The sequence below is a fragment of the Triticum aestivum genome, chromosome 4B (genome assembly GCF_018294505.1).
Source record: "Triticum aestivum cultivar Chinese Spring chromosome 4B, IWGSC CS RefSeq v2.1, whole genome shotgun sequence".
NCBI classification, from domain to species: domain Eukaryota; kingdom Viridiplantae; phylum Streptophyta; class Magnoliopsida; order Poales; family Poaceae; genus Triticum; species Triticum aestivum.
Window position 1 is genome coordinate 80635985 of NC_057804.1, and position 16234 is coordinate 80652218.

A 16234-nucleotide genomic window follows, 5' to 3' on the forward strand; every position below is an offset into this window, starting at 1 on the left:
TCTTCGCTGGTGCCCAGTTCGACTGCGGCATCCACCCGGCCTACTCCGGCATGGCGGCGCTGCCCTACTCTGACGAGATCGACCCCTCCACCATCGACGTCCTCCTCGTCACCCAGTAAGCAACCGCGCCTCCATCCCCACCTGCGCATATCTGCGTTCCTAACGCCTAATTTCCGGCCTTGGCTTGGAATTGCAGCTTCCACTTGGATCTTGTTGGGGGAATCCGACTGACTGGCTCTTCGCTGGTGCCCGGTTCGACTGCGGCATCCACCCGACCTACTCCGGCATGGCGGCGCTGCCCTACTTTGACGAGATCGACCCCTCCGCCATCGACGTCCTCCTCGTCACCCAGTAAGCAACCGCGCCTCCGGATTGGAATTGCAGCTTCCACTTGGACCACGCCGCCTCGCTGCCCTACTTCCTCGAGAAGGTAGGTAGGTAATACGCGTCGGAGGTCGATGTTCTTATGCTGTTTGGTACCTGAATTTGCTCTGTTTTTGTTTGGAGACGACGTTCAAGGGTCGTGTGTTCATGACCCACGCCACCAAGGCCATCTACAGGCTGCTGCTCTCGGATTACGTCAAGGTCAGCAAGGTGTCGGTGGAGGACATGCTGTTTGACGAGCAGGACATCATCCGTTCCATGGACAAGATCGAGGTACAGTACCTTATTTTCGCTTATCTCGTTGTTTCCGGCATGTGTAAATGTGAACGACTTGATCCATTTGGTTTGGTATGGAATGCCTGTAGCCAATATGATGATGATTGATAAAGCCTGGTCGGTAGGAAACTGGAAACACTATATTTAGAGGAGAAAAAGAAGAACAAATAAAGATACTACTCCCCCTGTCTCTGAAAAGAAGGCATATAAATGTTGTCCGAAGTCAAATGGTGCATAGTTTGATCATGTTTGTAGGAAAAACCATCAACAACTACAATAATAAGAAAATATATTTTTGTTGCATATCCAATGATATTAATTTGGTATCGTAGTTCTTGATAGTTTTTCCTACAAATTCAGTCAAACTCTGTTCTTTAGGTAGATGGAGTTGTTGCCTACATATATATTACATGCTTGGGTAATATTTTAAAGTGAACTTAGATTCAGTCCCCCCCATCTAGCTAGCTCCTGCTTCCCGCCTTTTGAGCGCTTATGTGTCAGTATTAATTCTGAATTGTCAAAACATTTAAAAGTCGCTGTGCTGTTGGTAAGATTAAGATTTAAGAACCCTATATTATCTGGGCATTGCTTCCAAATAGCAGGATTTTTTACCTTTACAGCTGAGGCCTGATTCTGCTTGTGAGGATTGAAAGTCCACAGGGAGAATGGACATTGTATTAATATATAATTGTGATGCAGGTCATAGACTTCCACCAGACACTTGAAGTTAATGGCATACGCTTCTGGTGCTATACTGCTGGCCATGTACTTGGTGCTGCCATGTTCATGGTGGATATTGCCGTTGTTCGCATTCTTTACACCGGTGACTACTCCCGTGAAGAAGACCGGCACCTGAAAGCTGCTGAGATCCCCCAGTTCTCCCCTGATATTTGCATTATTGAGTCAACTTATGGCGTGCAGCAACACCAACCCCGCCATGTCAGAGAAAAGCGCTTCACTGATGCCATCCACAACACTGTTTCTCAAGGGGGGCGTGTTCTTATCCCGGCATATGCTCTTGGTAGAGCACAGGAACTGTTGCTTATCCTGGATGAGTATTGGTCTAACCACCCAGAGCTCCATAAGATTCCATATTAGAAAAGGTACGCCGATCTACAACGCCAGAAGCCCCGGTACGCCGATCCGTGGTGGTTCCTCCTCTACTTCTTCCATTTGTTGCTTCCCTAACCTGATCTCATCCTCGCTGTTCTATCGAGGCGCCATGGCACGGCCACACATGGAGGGCCATGGAGAAGACACGGCCACGGTGGTGCAGCCTGTGGTCCACATCGCCGGCAAGAAGAACCACCACGAGGTCGGGTCACGGTGGTGCAGCCTGTGGTCTTCATCGTCTACCACTCCGCCGTCTTCGGCAACCCCCACCACTTCCGCGTCAAGGTGAGACAAACGGCCCCTCCCCCCTGCCCAGTACCCGCGAATGGACTACGGTCTGCGTTTTGCTGTAATTTGTGGCTAGCTATGTGAGCGTGTACTTCTACTATTAGTATTAGGAGAAGAGAGAGGGAGAGGTAGAGGGAGATATACAAATGTATGTGCTAGCTATTGTGAGCGTGTACTGCTACTATTAGCTTTAGGAGAAGAGAGAGGGAGAGGTCGAGTCATGTGCAAACAACATCAAAAGTAGGTTACAATGGCCTCAAACGAGGTGCTTATTCTTTCAGCTAGTACTTTTTCAAGATGCCGCACAGTATGTAACATTTTTGACTCCCATCTTGGTGGTAGTGGACATAATAAATTATGTAGATTACTTTTTCTAGTCTATTATAATATATGTGAGCAGCCAACAGTGTTGAAATAAAGTAGAGAAGAACTGGCAATATGCTCTCAATAAGATGGTGCTAGAAGTCAGCGCAATATATTAATGAACATTTGATTATTGATCAATGTATATATCTTGCTGGCTCCGGCTTGATTGATTCGGTGGGTCTGTCAGGTGGTTGTTGATGCCGGCACCGGGAGCGGCATCCTCGTTTTCTGGAGCGCTCAGGCCAGCGCCAGGACGATAGTGAGGGTTTCTTTACATGCTATTTGTAGGAGCAGAATACATGTTCTTTATAATGCGGTCTTGCCTTCATATGCAATGGCTATAATTTGAATCAGCATGTTTGTTTATTTTGTTGGTATAAAACTATAGCGGTGCTTCACCTCTTCTCTGGATATATTAAATATATTAAATGTTCTATGCTAAGTAAAATACCATCGTGTTACAACCCACTCTGTGCTATTTATAATATTAGACATTAGTGTTATTTTTTTGAACCTTGAACAGTAGGAGAACCTCCTACTGTTTTAAACTTATATTAGAAAAACTTTGTACAATTTACATGATATCTTTACATGTATCTACCCGCCAGTTTGGGGGGTGGAGAGAGAACTAAGCTATGGAGGCAAGTATGAGAGGGATAAGATGTTTGTGTTTTTCATTGACCCTGTAGGTAAGGAGAGGGAAATCCTTCTTAAGTCTGCCAGCCAAGATGTCTTTGTTAGGGTAAAATTAGGAAGCACTGACATTAATAAATTTGGCTTTATGGATACTTTTAGACTATTCCATCGAAGCATTATGTCTCATGCAAATTCTATTACATGTAATGATTTATTATTATGACTCTGGTGATATTTATCTTCAGAAGATGATTAAATTTGTTTGTTTTCTGGCATGTTGAAACACTTAAGAAGTTAATTGTTTGTTTTTCTGGCTCAAACCATGGTCATAACTTAAACAGTTAGGTGTATGCCACACTTGCGATGTCCAGAATAGACTGTTAGCCTATAATATCTGAAATAACTGTTTGTATTCAGTTGCATCCCATCTAATAGAACTGCTTGATTAGATCTAAAAACAATTGTATTGGCTATGATATTTTTCTAACCTCGCACTATCTCCAATGGTGTTCTTTTTTTGGATTTTGATGGTATGCCTGACCAAAGCATGATCCTAATCTAGTAACTGTTGCCCTTTTACAGAATACAAATATCCAGAAATTTTCACATACCTAGGGGACCTCGCCTTCTTGGTGCTCCTTGCTTACATAAGGTACTCCTAGGGAATTGGTGCTCCAAGTATGGGTATTATGATCCTTTGCTATCTGTGATGGGCGAAGGGAGAGTAAGGAGGGGGGGTGAGGGATGGCAGAGGAGGTTAACATATATAGGTAGGCCATGCAGGGGAAGGCTGAGTAGCTGATATATTTCTAGTTTTACCATATATACTTACGTATGTTGTAGATATCTTTCCTTTTTTCATCAAACACACCTCATAATAAATTAGAAAAGATGTCAGAAATCAGAACTTACTAAAAAATTAAATTGTTGTATTAATTAAATAAAGAACTTATCATGGCAGATAATTTACTGATTGCATGCCATATAAAAACAAAATATCTTATTTGTCTATTTAAATATTGATTCTATTTTTATTATTGTTCAGTTTGAATAGGTAAACATGACTTTTCATACGTTTAAATCAAGTTAAATAAACATTAAAATAATCTAAAATGTTTTGTTTCTGATAGATGGCAATTAACAACCTTTTGTTTTTGTTGTATGCACAATCAAAACACAGATGCATCTAATGCATCATCGACCTGTTACAACGTCAACATCGTCTGGGTACGAGCGGCCGTAGGTCACAAGGGGGCGTGGAACTGTTGCAGACCATTTGTGACAGAGCATAATCCAGCGACTTTGCCCAGGTCGGTACATCCTCTACATGACTACATGGTATCAACTTGAAGAAAATTATTCCTTTTTTTGCTTCCAAGACCTCATATCCTCCTCGATGATGTATCGAGGTGCCGTGACCGGGCCTCAAAGGCAGGGCCTGGGCGAAGAGGTATCCCCGACGGCCAAGACAAGGCCACGGTGGTGAAGACTATGGTGAGACAGAGCTGACTCCAGCAAATTTGACCAGCCAGGTACATCCTCTACACGACTAAACGGTATCAACTTAGTATAGTAGCTTAGTAGTAGTATTGTGAGTGGTCTTGTTTATGTCGAACAATCACTGAACCAGATATGCAGGCCTGGGATAATATATGTGTGGGTCTCGATATTGTTAGTGGTCTTGTATATGTTAAGCTTGATGATAAATGCACAAATTGTGTAAGACAAACAGATTGTTTGCTTTGTTAAAATCTCATTAACGTGCAAAGCAAGATGCATCGTTGTCTTGGTTTGCTAGGATCCAATTAGCCAACCCAAATCCCATATATAAAACATTAGCATGATAGTCTGTTTAGTAATAAGAGCCATAGAGTTCATTGTTTTCCAAATAATTTATAACAAACACTATGAATTTAATTAAATGAGAACTAAAACCTAAATTGCTTGATGATTTCCTCATTTGAAATATTAAAATTGCTAAGCTCAATTATGGCATAATCACATTTTTTAAAAATAACAATGGCGTCAATCAAATTTATAATTTCAAATGTATCTGACTGTTGAATATCAGTCTCTTTTTTAATCAAAATTCTTATACTTTGGTGTAGTGGTGGCTATTTGATTTCCCTGTACAAATGTCTGTTTTCAGTGCAAATGTGTCCCTTGATCAACTAAACTGGGTGAATGTAAAATCATGGGGAGCCTTGAAGCCTTCTAATGTAAGAGTATGCTCAACTCAATTTTCATAAGTGAGTCCATTACATCATTCTAATAGGGTCAAGTTAAACTATAATCTGCACGCAAATAATGTAGGAAATGATCGTTGGAATTCAGTAACACTTGAACCTGAGGTACATAGGTTCCATCACTCTATAAATATGTAAAAACATAAAGAACGTGTTTGTACAAGTGTAAGAGTAATTTTGAACATTACTTTGTTTAATACATGTTGAATTTTTCTTGAATGCATGATGAACATATTTCAAAACACATATATACAATTTTTAATAGGCATGACAAAATTTTAAAACTAAGTTGAGTAGTTTTTTCTTCGGCGGGAAAAAAACATGAATTTGGGTAAAGCATACAAAGAAACCTTCTGCGGGCCCATAAGAGTGCCATACATTAGAATAAAAAATAAGGCAAACACTTGAAGAGGTAAATAGCAACATGATAAATAGACATCTAGCTCACAAATAGGATTCGTTTTCGTCCAATATACTTAGTCAAAGATGCGATATATATATGTCTGGCTCTAACATACCTACCATTTTAGTTTTAGGTTTTATCTATATGTACTGATCAATAAGAAAACCCATTGCTCTCTCTAATTTTTGTTTTCTATTCAGGAACACATAAAAGATAATAAATGTTTATTTGCAAGCATGGAATTGAAGGAATCGGCGAGAGAGGCAGATAAAGGAGAACTTGAAACTTATATAATATATGCAAGGTACGTGCCGTATGACAATCACATTTTTATTTACTACTCGCTAGCTGGAATGTGTTTTTTACTACGAAGAAAACCTCGTATAGTATAGCAGTGCGTGTATGGATGGAGTTATACTATACGAGGTAGTAGTAGTATATGTTGCGAGGCACTGAATATCTGAAAACATCACCTGCCGGTGCACCTGGAGCACCAAACCTGGTCCAAACTAATATGGCCTTCTGTTGACACACGAACACGTCACGTGTACCCTCGATGCCGGGGGTGATACACCGCAGCTCACGTCGAAGGAGACCCGACCGACAGCGCGATACGCAAGACAGTCGACGGGTGCTTTTGCAGACCCGAAAACCCCACACCCCCGTGAGGGACCCCGTCAGGGAGTGCGGCGGCTATGGGCTGCCCTAGGTCGATTCGCTCGCCCCTAGAGCCTCGGAATTCGCAGCTCTCAAACACGAAGAACAGCGAAGAACGAGAGAGAAAAATGGTGGAGAGATAAAACGTAGACAGGAAAAAGTAGTATATTGATTTGTTCGATTGTGTGTTGTTTAATCGGCCGTCACCCCCATCATATATAAGAGGCGGCTGGACTTCCCGTACAAGCAAAGGATTTATCTAGGCTTTCCTTACAAGAAAATTACATCAATTCACGTCCTAGAGTCCTAGTTCTGGTCCCACTCGGATTCAGCCCGAATCTGGTCCAATCTTCTGTCTAGCTCCTTGCGTGGGTCGTGGAATCTGCATATGACTTCCGATGGAGACGGTTCAAATATCAATTTTGTGTGTTTTGACGAGGCCAACAATCCGTATGTTTATCACTTTTCCAAATAAGGTCATCTTGAATACTCTACGGGGTCATCTCTAATTTCGAGTCGGACTCGTTCATGTAGCTGACCGGACCGTCCGACTCTTGCAGCGTCTCTGCAGGTCATATACTACGTCGGATGATGATGACTCCAAAAGCAAAGTTGACCTTTTCGATGTTACGAACAACTCCCATGTTGAACACTTTTTCATCCGAAGCCATCTAGATAAGTATTTGAGCCCATCTTCAGCATCTGGTCGGATTGGCCTCGACAGTTTCTACTGTTCACGGCGGCAAGCTTTCCCGGCAAGGTTACTGTTCATGGCGGCAAACTTTCCCCGGCAAGGTTACTGTTCATGGCGGCAAGCTCTCCCGGCAAGGTTACTTTTCACAGCGGCAAGCTCTCCCGGCAAGGTTACTGTTCACGGTGGCAAGCTCTCCCGGCAAGGTTACTGTTCATGGCGGCAAGCTCTCCCCCGGCAAGGTTACTATTCATGGCGGCAAGCTTTCCCCGGCAAGGTCTTTGAGGCAGTAAACGACCTCGGATGAAAATGTGCCCAAAAGCAAAGTTGACCGTTTTGACGAGACGAAAAACTTTCGTGTTGAACGTTTTCCGATTCGAGGCCATCTTCCGGGGAAAAACACTCACGCATTACGTCAGACACTTGCCAAGACATGTCTGGTCTCCCGCGTCATATTTCGCCTCTTGACAGGGCTGCATTCAGATAGCTCTAACTTTTGCATACGAACTCGGATTGAGATGATTTTTATATAAAAATCGACCGATTTGACGAGACGAAGACAATTCATGTAGAGCATTCCTTCATCCCAGGTTGTCCTGGAGGCTTAATTGACCAAAAAGCACTCAGAACACCTAAACATGACAATCTGAGTGTAGTTTTGGTCTTTGATATGATGCCGAATAATTATGGTTCAAACATTAAAGTTGTTCCATTCGGCAATGTGAAATTTCTCATTTAGAATATTTTTTCATTTGAGGCCATCTCCATTGCATTCTGCATTGTGCCAAAATCAGGTGTCAACACATGCCCCCCTGTTTTTCGGCAAAGCTTGCATGCCAAAAAATAATTTGCACCATGTTTGTTCTAAGGACGATGTCAACACTCCATCGGCCATCTATTTTTCTCATGGCGATAATTATGTATCGGCCATGTTTGTGCTAAGGGCGATAGTCGTATATCGGCCATTGCCTACTCAGGCTTCCTGCCACACACTCGGGTGATACTTCTTCAAATATTTTCCGTTGAGAGCTCGGGGTAACAATGCCCCTTGTATTGATTCCACCAAATATGAATTTCCGGGAACAACCCTTGTAATTCTAAAAGGACCTTCCCAACTCGGAGACCACTTCCCGAATTTCCTATCTCTTGAACCAATCGGCAGAATCACCTTCCAGACGAGATCACCAACTTGAAAATTCTTCAACTTAACTTTCTTATTGTAAGCTCTTGCAACCCTCAACTTGTCTCTCTCTATGTACTTCAAAGCAACCAAACGTTTATCGGCAACTTCATCAATATTGTCCATCATTAAGTTATAAAAGTCTACTACCGATAAATCATTTTGTTTGGCTATTCTCAAAGCATTCAAATTTACTTCCACTGGTAAAACAGCCTCTTGGCCATATACAAGCTCATATGGAGTCACCTTGGTAGCACCATGCCTTGAAATTCTATGTGCCCACAAAGCTTCAGATAACAACTCATGCCATCTCCTCGGATTATCCTCAATCCTCTTCTTGATGAGCTTGATTAAAATTTTATTGCTAGACTCAGCTTGTCCATTAGCTTGGGCATAATACGGGGAGGAATTGAGCAACTTTATGTTATAAGATTCGGCAACTCTCTGACTTGGTGTGACATGAAAGATGAACCTTGATCCGTAGTTAACATTTGAGGAATACCTAATCTATGAATAATGTGCTCGGTTATGAACTGAATTACCTTCGTATGTGTCATGTTCTTGAGAGGTACTGCTTCAGACCATTTAGTGAAATAATTAGTTGCCACCAATACGAACCGATGCCCTTTTGAAGAAGACGGGTGGATTTGTCCAATGAAATCTAAACCCCAACCTCTAAAAGGCCACGGTTTGATAATAGGATGTAACATAGCAGCAGGAGCCAATTGAAAATCACCAAACTTTTGACAAGCTTCACATCCTTTATAATATCTGAAGCAATCATTAATCATAGTCGGCCAATAAAACCCAGCACGTCGCAATAACCATTTCATCTTGGGAGCCGACTGGTGAGTGCCACAAATACCTTCATGTACTTCCCCCATAGCAACTCTTGCCTGGTCCTCATCTAAACACTTTATAAGAACATCATCGACTGTTCGGCGATAAAGACCATCATCTCTCATTGTATACTTAAAAGCCATACGCCGAACAGCCCTGTCCACCCTTTCACTTGGATTGCACAAGTAATCAACAATGGGCTTTCTCCAGTCAGAATTATCACCTGCACTAGATTTTTTGCTAATGGCCGAATCAGTGGGTTCAGGTTCGGCCTCTCCCATATTGGCAAGACAAGACATCGGTCTTTGAGAGATATGAAACATGCCATGATCAACATGATATCCAGATGCTTGCTGTGCCAACTCATTTGCTTTCCAGTTGTCATGTCTAGATATATGTGCAATGCTAAAACAATCCAAAGTAGAAATTATATCTAGACATTTATCAAGATAAACATTAAGTGATTCGTCCAAACACTGAAAGACTCTGGATATTTGTTGCACCACTAGTAACGAATCACCGTAAGCCTCAATATGTGTAACACCTATAGCAAGTAGCATCTCTAAACCGAATAACAATGCTTCATATTCGGCTTGATTGTTTGTGCAAAAATATTCTAAGCGGCATGAGGCTTCAAAAACAGCACCATGAGGAGATATATAAACAATACCAACACCTTGGCCATTGCTACAAACTGAACCATCAAAGTACAATCTCCATGGCACTAATGAAACAAGGTTTATATCAACATCATGCTTGTCATTAATCCGATGTTCAACAATGAAATTAGCAACAATTTGGCCTTTCATGGATTTTATAGATTCATAAGCCAAATCATATTCAATCAAAGCATAAGCCCACTTGCCAATTCTACCACTAAGAATTGGCCTATGCAACATGTACTTAATGACATCGGTTTGACAAGCTACTACACAAGCACTCGGCACTAGGTAATGTCTCAATTTTGTACAAGCATAATATAAGCATAGACATAGTTTTTCAATAGATGTATACCTTGTCTCGGTGTCCAATAAGCGTCTGCTCAAATACGTAATGGCATGTTCTTTTCCTTCGGTATCTTGAGTCAAAACAGCACCAATAACACCCTCCTCTGCTGCGATATAAAGCTTAAAAGGCTCTCTATGCTTGGGCGCTTTCATTACCGGAGGAGTGCACAAATAATTCTTGATCATATCAAAGGCTTCTTGCTGTTTTGCCCCCCAAGTGAAATTAACATCATTCTTTAACCGAAGGATAGGAGTAAATGCATCAACTTTCCCTGACAGATTGGCTATGAACCTTCTCAAATAATTGACTTTGCCAAGGAACTTTTGCATATCTCTCTTGCATGTTGGAGCCTCCACTTTCTGTATGGCCTCTATCTTTTTGGGATCAATTTCGATGCCATCTTCATGAATAATGAAACCCAAAAATTTGCCAGCTGACACGCCGAATGTACATTTCAAAGGATTCATATTTAGTCCATACCTTTTCATTCTCTCAAAAGCTAAACGCAAATCGGCCAAGTGAGATTCAAAAGCATCCGATTTGACAACAATATCATCAATATAAACTTCAAGTATGACACCGAGTAAATCATGAAAAATCAAATTCATAGCTCTTTGATATGTGGCTCCAGCATTTTTTAATCTGAATGTCATCACTGTCCACTCAAATAAACCAAGGAAACCAGGACATCGGAAAGCTGTTTTGTACATGTCCTCTTCAGCCATAAAAATTTGATTGTATCCGGCATTACCATCTAGAAAGCTAATAACCTTATGTCCAGAAGCATCATTAATAAGCATATCGGCTATTTGCATGGGATACTCATCTTTGGGTGTAGCCCTATTCAAATCTCTGAAGTCAATGCACACCCTCAACTTGCCGGATCCCTTCTTCTCCACTGGGACAATGTTAGAAATCCACTCGGCATACCTGCAAGGTCGAATGAAATTAGCTTCAAGCAGTCGACCGATCTCTTCCTTGATCCGGTCATATGTTTTCGGATTAAACTTTCTGGTCGACTGTTTATAAGGTCTAAAACCGGCCTTTATAGGCAACCGATGCTCCACTAGCTCTCGGCTCAACCCTGGCATCTCATGATATTCCCATGCAAAGCAACAGACATATTCTTTCAATAGCTCGATTAATTTAGCTTTACAATTGGCTTTCAAATTTTTGTTTATAAATGTCGGTCGGCTGACTGATCCGTCTCCGATATCTATCTCTTCTAACGGATCGGCCGATGTAAAACCTTGTCCAAGTTTATCCATGTCATCCAACTCCTCAATAGACTCATACATATCGTTCTTGCCGGACCGATATTTTATAAGACGTTTTTGTAACCACTCGGAACTAGAATCCATTTAAACATATCACACCTTGGAGCCGATTGCATTCAGTCGGCTTTAAAGACACGGGCACAAAACCATTCTTGGTCGCGCTGAGAAAATCAAACTCTGATAAGTCACGTCCCGTCAAGCAAGTAGCATTAGGATGTTGCCAATCCACCGATGCATCGGCCAAAGCAACACAGGCCGAGTTATCCGCATGAATGACTTCCACTTCATCATCAACCCACTGAATCAAAAACTGGTGCATAGTGGATGGCACGCACTGGTTTGCATGAACCCAATCACGGCCTAGTATAACGTTGTAGTTACCTTGCACCTCAGCGACAAAGAATGCAGTAGCCAAAGTTTTGCTTCCGACTGTAAGCTCCACATACATCACACCTTTGGCTTCAGTTCTCTCTTTGCCTTCAAACCCGTTGAGCACCATATTGGTCTTGATCAATTCTTCATCAGGCAAACCCAATTTCCTGAAGACCGAATAGGGCATAAGATTTACCACAGCACCACCATCAACAAGCATTTGACTGAGTGGCGATCCATTGATATGACCTCTGAGATACAACGGTTTCAAATGTGTTACTGGTTCTTTTGGCTTCTCAAATATTGCGTTTTTAGGGCCAAAATCCAGTTGAGCCACTTCCCCTTCCTCATCTACAGCACGAAACTCAGCAGGTAAGTAATATACCATATTGATATCCATACCTTCATGGACCGGTGTAGACTCATAGTCTAACATATCAGCCTCTTCTTCAAGTGTATCGACCGATTCTGAAATCTGGTCGAGTGAAGGAGAAGTAAGAAGTGTTGCAGACGATGTAATAGCTGTCGCATCGTCCCTCTTGGGTGGTGTAGGCACCTCTGTGATAGATGTAGAAGCTGATGTATCTTGTATTTGTTTAGGCCTCCACACTTGTTTTGCTAGAACCATGGGTCGAGTGTCATTGAACAACTTATCCCTTTGCTTCTCGGCCTCCTGCTCTGCCATCTCTTGACTCCTTAACCTCTGTAGTTTCCTCTTCTGTGTCTTTGTTAGCCCTGGAGGACACCACTTTGGTCGAGTGTATTTAGCATCTCTCACCTTTACTTGGCTGGTGCTTGCTTCATGGTCATTAACCGAGTGCTTTGGCGCGATAGCAAGTATCGGCTCAGTCGAGTGGTTATGCACAGTCAGCTGCTGTATGGCGAATGTTTCGGTGCCCAAGACAAGTGAGTCGACATCCATTTTCTCCTTGCCTTTTCCTGACTCAACTGCTGCAACACTTGGTGACTTAACACGCCATTCTTTTCGACTTCCCAGATGCATGAAATTTCCACCCGGGTGCACCTTTTTACTCGGATGGAATCCACTCGGATGGACGTCACTCTGATGAAATCCACTCGGATGGAACTCAGTCGGATGGAATCTACTTGGCCACATTTTTTCACTTGGATAGCTTCCACCAGGGTGCATTCTTACACTAGGATATTTTCCACTCGGTCGCATATTTTGACCAGCCGACTGATAGTCACCGATGTTCAGTCGGCCATTATATGAGTAATCAAGTCGATTCCACACAGATTGCCTCTGCTCTTCTGAAAACTGCGCCCTTGGTCCACTCGGTTTCACATACTGACTGAACATATCATTCGATGGTGACCTTGGTCGCTTCAAGTGTGATGGCCGGTTAGAGCTGGAACCAGCCGACTGATTAGCATATTTGGACAGCAACATATCAAAAGTTGGCTTGATCCGCTTGCATTGCACTTTAGCTTTATTCCTCTTCCATTTGCCAACTTCTGGACTCTTGGGCTTGACAAATTTAACTCGAGTGTCCTGCTGCACCTGTGTTTGCCTCCCGAGTGTAGGATTCTCGATGGTGATCTTGATCACTTCCTTGCCATCGGGTTGTTTATCAAGCACAACATGTCTCCCCAAGACCTTGTCACCCTCCTTGTCTTTCCTGGGCTCACCAACAATGACATTAGCTTTATTAGCAGATTCGGCTACCTCCAGCCGAATGAGCAGCTTCTTCCCTTCTAAATCCATGGTGTTCATTGGATAGGGCTGTTTATCAACTTGCATCTCAGAAAAGTTCAATCATCCATCATTAATGGTCGATTGTATCTGTCGTCGAAAAACATTGCAATCGTTAATAGCATGAGAAAAAGAGTTATGATACTTGCAATAAGCACGCCGTTTCAGCTCTTCAAACGGCGGTAAAGTATGAGATATTCTAATAATCTTAGCCTGCAGCAAAGCATCAAATATTCTATCACACTTAGCAATGTTAAAAGTAAACTTCATCTCTTCATCACGATTCTTATGAATTGGTTTCAGATCATTGCAAGTAAAGGGTTTGGCCTTAGATGGCCAAACAAATTCAGTAGCAAAAACATCACCTTCATCGTCCGAGTGATCACTATCATATTCCACCATATTCATCTTTGGTCGATCGGCTTTGTACCTATGCACTTCTTTGAGATCTTTGCTTCGGCTTTCCTGAGCCAAGGCCCTTTGTAAGACTTGGTTGATATTTAAAAACTCATAGCCTTCTAGTTTTTCTCTAATGGGAGTTCTCAAACCACTCAGCACTAGGTCTGCCAAGTCTCTCTCGGTTATCACCAAACTAAAACATCGATTTTTCGTTTCTCTGAATCTCTTGACGTAATCGGAGACCGATTCATCATGTTTCTGTTTAACCGATGTTAGATGTGAAAACTTGAGTTCATTGTCGCCGCTGTAAAAGTGATCATGAAATTTCTGCTCTAGCTGCGACCAAACTCGAATGGAACCATGTGGTAAAGAAGAAAACCATGAAAATGCGGTACCAGTTAATGACAAAGGAAATAAACGCACTTTCAACTCATTTAGTGAACCTGCTTCACCTAATTGTGCCAAGTATTGACTAACATGCTCCCATGTGGTTTTTGTGCCCTCTCCATTGAACTTAACAAAATCTGGAATTTTATATCCTGGAGGGCACTGGATGGCATCAAAGTACTCGGGGTACGGCTTTTGGTAAATCCGATTCCGAGGTAACTCAACCCCAAAATTTTCTCGAAGCATCTTAGCCATCTCCTCTCTAAGATTAGCTAGACCATCATCCATAGTGGACGATGAAGCTTGTGGCAGTGGCATAGGAGGAGTATGATCACTAGCTGTAGGTAGGAATTGTGGCAGGTATGTCGACCCATAATTTGCTAGTGGTCGAGTGGTTGTAGCTGTAGGTAAGGTTGGGTTTGACGTTGCCACCGAACCTGGCATGCTCATAATAGGATTAATGGGTGCAGCCACAATCTGATTTGTTTGGGTAGGATAATAAGCCATCGGGACGGGAGGCGCCGATGCAATAGGTAAAGCCTGATTAGGGTTTTGCACACTAGCAGCTACACCATCATTACCACTAGTCGATTGAGATGTATTCTTCTGAGCATTAGTATTTTCTATGAAAGTTTGATAGACTAGATTGTTACCATCAGCAATACGACTTTCAATCTCAGCCCACTGCTCAGGAGAAAAGGTAGTACTCACAGAAGGTTTAACCTGTTCGGTTTGAAGAGGAGGGAACTTGATTTCTTTAATCGGAGTGATGTTGCCTTGTCGATCCTTCTTGAACTTTGCAAGGAACTCCTGCAAATCCTTCTCTTCGCACGCCTTCTTGTACTCCTCATAGACTTGGTGATGATCAGCCGATATCTCATCAAGACTGGGCTTAATGATGTTATCGGCGTCTACCTCGGATGGCTTGGGAAGATCAGACATGGTGGATGATGATGATTGATCTTCGTTCCCCAGCGGAGTCGCCAAAAAGTGTGTTGACACACGAACACGTCACGTGTACCCTCGACGCCGGGGGTGATACACTGCAGCTCACGTTGAAGGAGACTCGACCGACAGTGCGATACGCAAGACAGTTGATGGGCACTTTTGCAGACCCGAAAACCCCACACCCCCGGGAGGGACCCCGTCAGGGAGTGCGGCGGCTATAGGCTGCCCTAGGTCGATTCGCTCGCCCCTAGAGCCTCGGAATTCGCAGCTCTCAAACATGAAGAACAGCGAAGAACGAGAGAGAAAAACGATGGAGAGATAAAACATAGACAGGAAAAAGTAGTATATTGATTTGTTCGATTGTGTGTTGTTTAATCGGCCGTCACCCCCATCATATATAAGAGGCGGCTGGACTTCCCGTACAAGCAAAGGATTTATCTAGGCTTTCCTTACAAGAAAATTACATCAATTCACGTCCTAGAGTCCTAGTTCTGGTCCCACTCGGATTCAGCCCGAATCTGGTCCAATCTTCTGTCTAGCTCCTTGCGTGGGCCGTGGAATCTGCATATGACTTCCGATGGAGACGGTTCAAATATCAATTTTGTGTGTTTTGACGAGGCCAACAATCCGTATGTTTATCACTTTTCCAAATAAGGCCATCTTGAATACTCTACGGGGTCATCTCTAATTTCGAGTCGGACTCGTTCATGTAGCTGACCGGACCGTCCGACTCTTGCAGCGTCTCTGCAGGTCATATACTACGTCGGATGATGATGACTCCAAAAGCAAAGTTGACCGTTTCGATGTTACGAACAACTCCCGTGTTGAACACTTTTTCATCCGAAGCCATCTAGATAAGTATTTGAGCCCATCTTCAGCATCTGGTCGGATTGGCCTCGACAGTTTCTACTGTTCACGGTAACAAGCTTTCCCGGCAAGGTTACTGTTCATGGCGGCAAACTTTCCCCGGCAAGGTTACTGTTCATGGCGGCAAGCTCTCCCGGCAAGGTTACTGTTCACAGCGGCAAGCTCTCCCGGCAAGGTTACTG

At 42.8% G+C, this 16234-nt stretch overlaps 1 protein-coding gene and 1 long non-coding RNA gene across 5 annotated transcripts in view; both read left to right on the plus strand.

Annotated features, from left to right (window-relative positions):
* Positions 1-517: 517 nt before the first annotated feature.
* Positions 518-2040, plus strand: LOC123094502 (cleavage and polyadenylation specificity factor subunit 3-I-like). Its single transcript, XM_044516490.1, has 2 exons — positions 518-657; positions 1360-2040. The coding sequence occupies exons 1-2, from the start codon at positions 532-534 to the stop codon at positions 1756-1758; spliced, it is 525 nt and encodes a 174-aa protein (XP_044372425.1). The 5' UTR covers positions 518-531; the 3' UTR covers positions 1759-2040.
* Positions 2041-4580: 2540 nt separating this feature from the next.
* Positions 4581-16234, plus strand: part of LOC123091139 (uncharacterized) — a 43850-nt gene continuing 32196 nt past the window's right edge. For all 4 annotated transcript variants that reach the window (XR_006442904.1, XR_006442903.1, XR_006442902.1 and 1 more), the window contains exons 1-3: positions 4581-4595; positions 5213-5282; positions 5913-6016. This is a non-coding gene — a long non-coding RNA (uncharacterized lncRNA). The remainder of the gene's footprint in view (positions 4596-5212; positions 5283-5912; positions 6017-16234) is intronic.

Bases quoted from the DNA above. Each gene is read 5' to 3' on its own strand.
- LOC123094502 (XM_044516490.1), top strand. From the start codon at position 532: ATGACCCACGCCACCAAGGCCATCTACAGGCTGCTGCTCTCGGATTAC. The intron at 658-1,359 runs GTACAGTACCTT...ATTGTGATGCAG, and splicing joins GTTCCATGGACAAGATCGAG to GTCATAGACTTCCACCAGAC.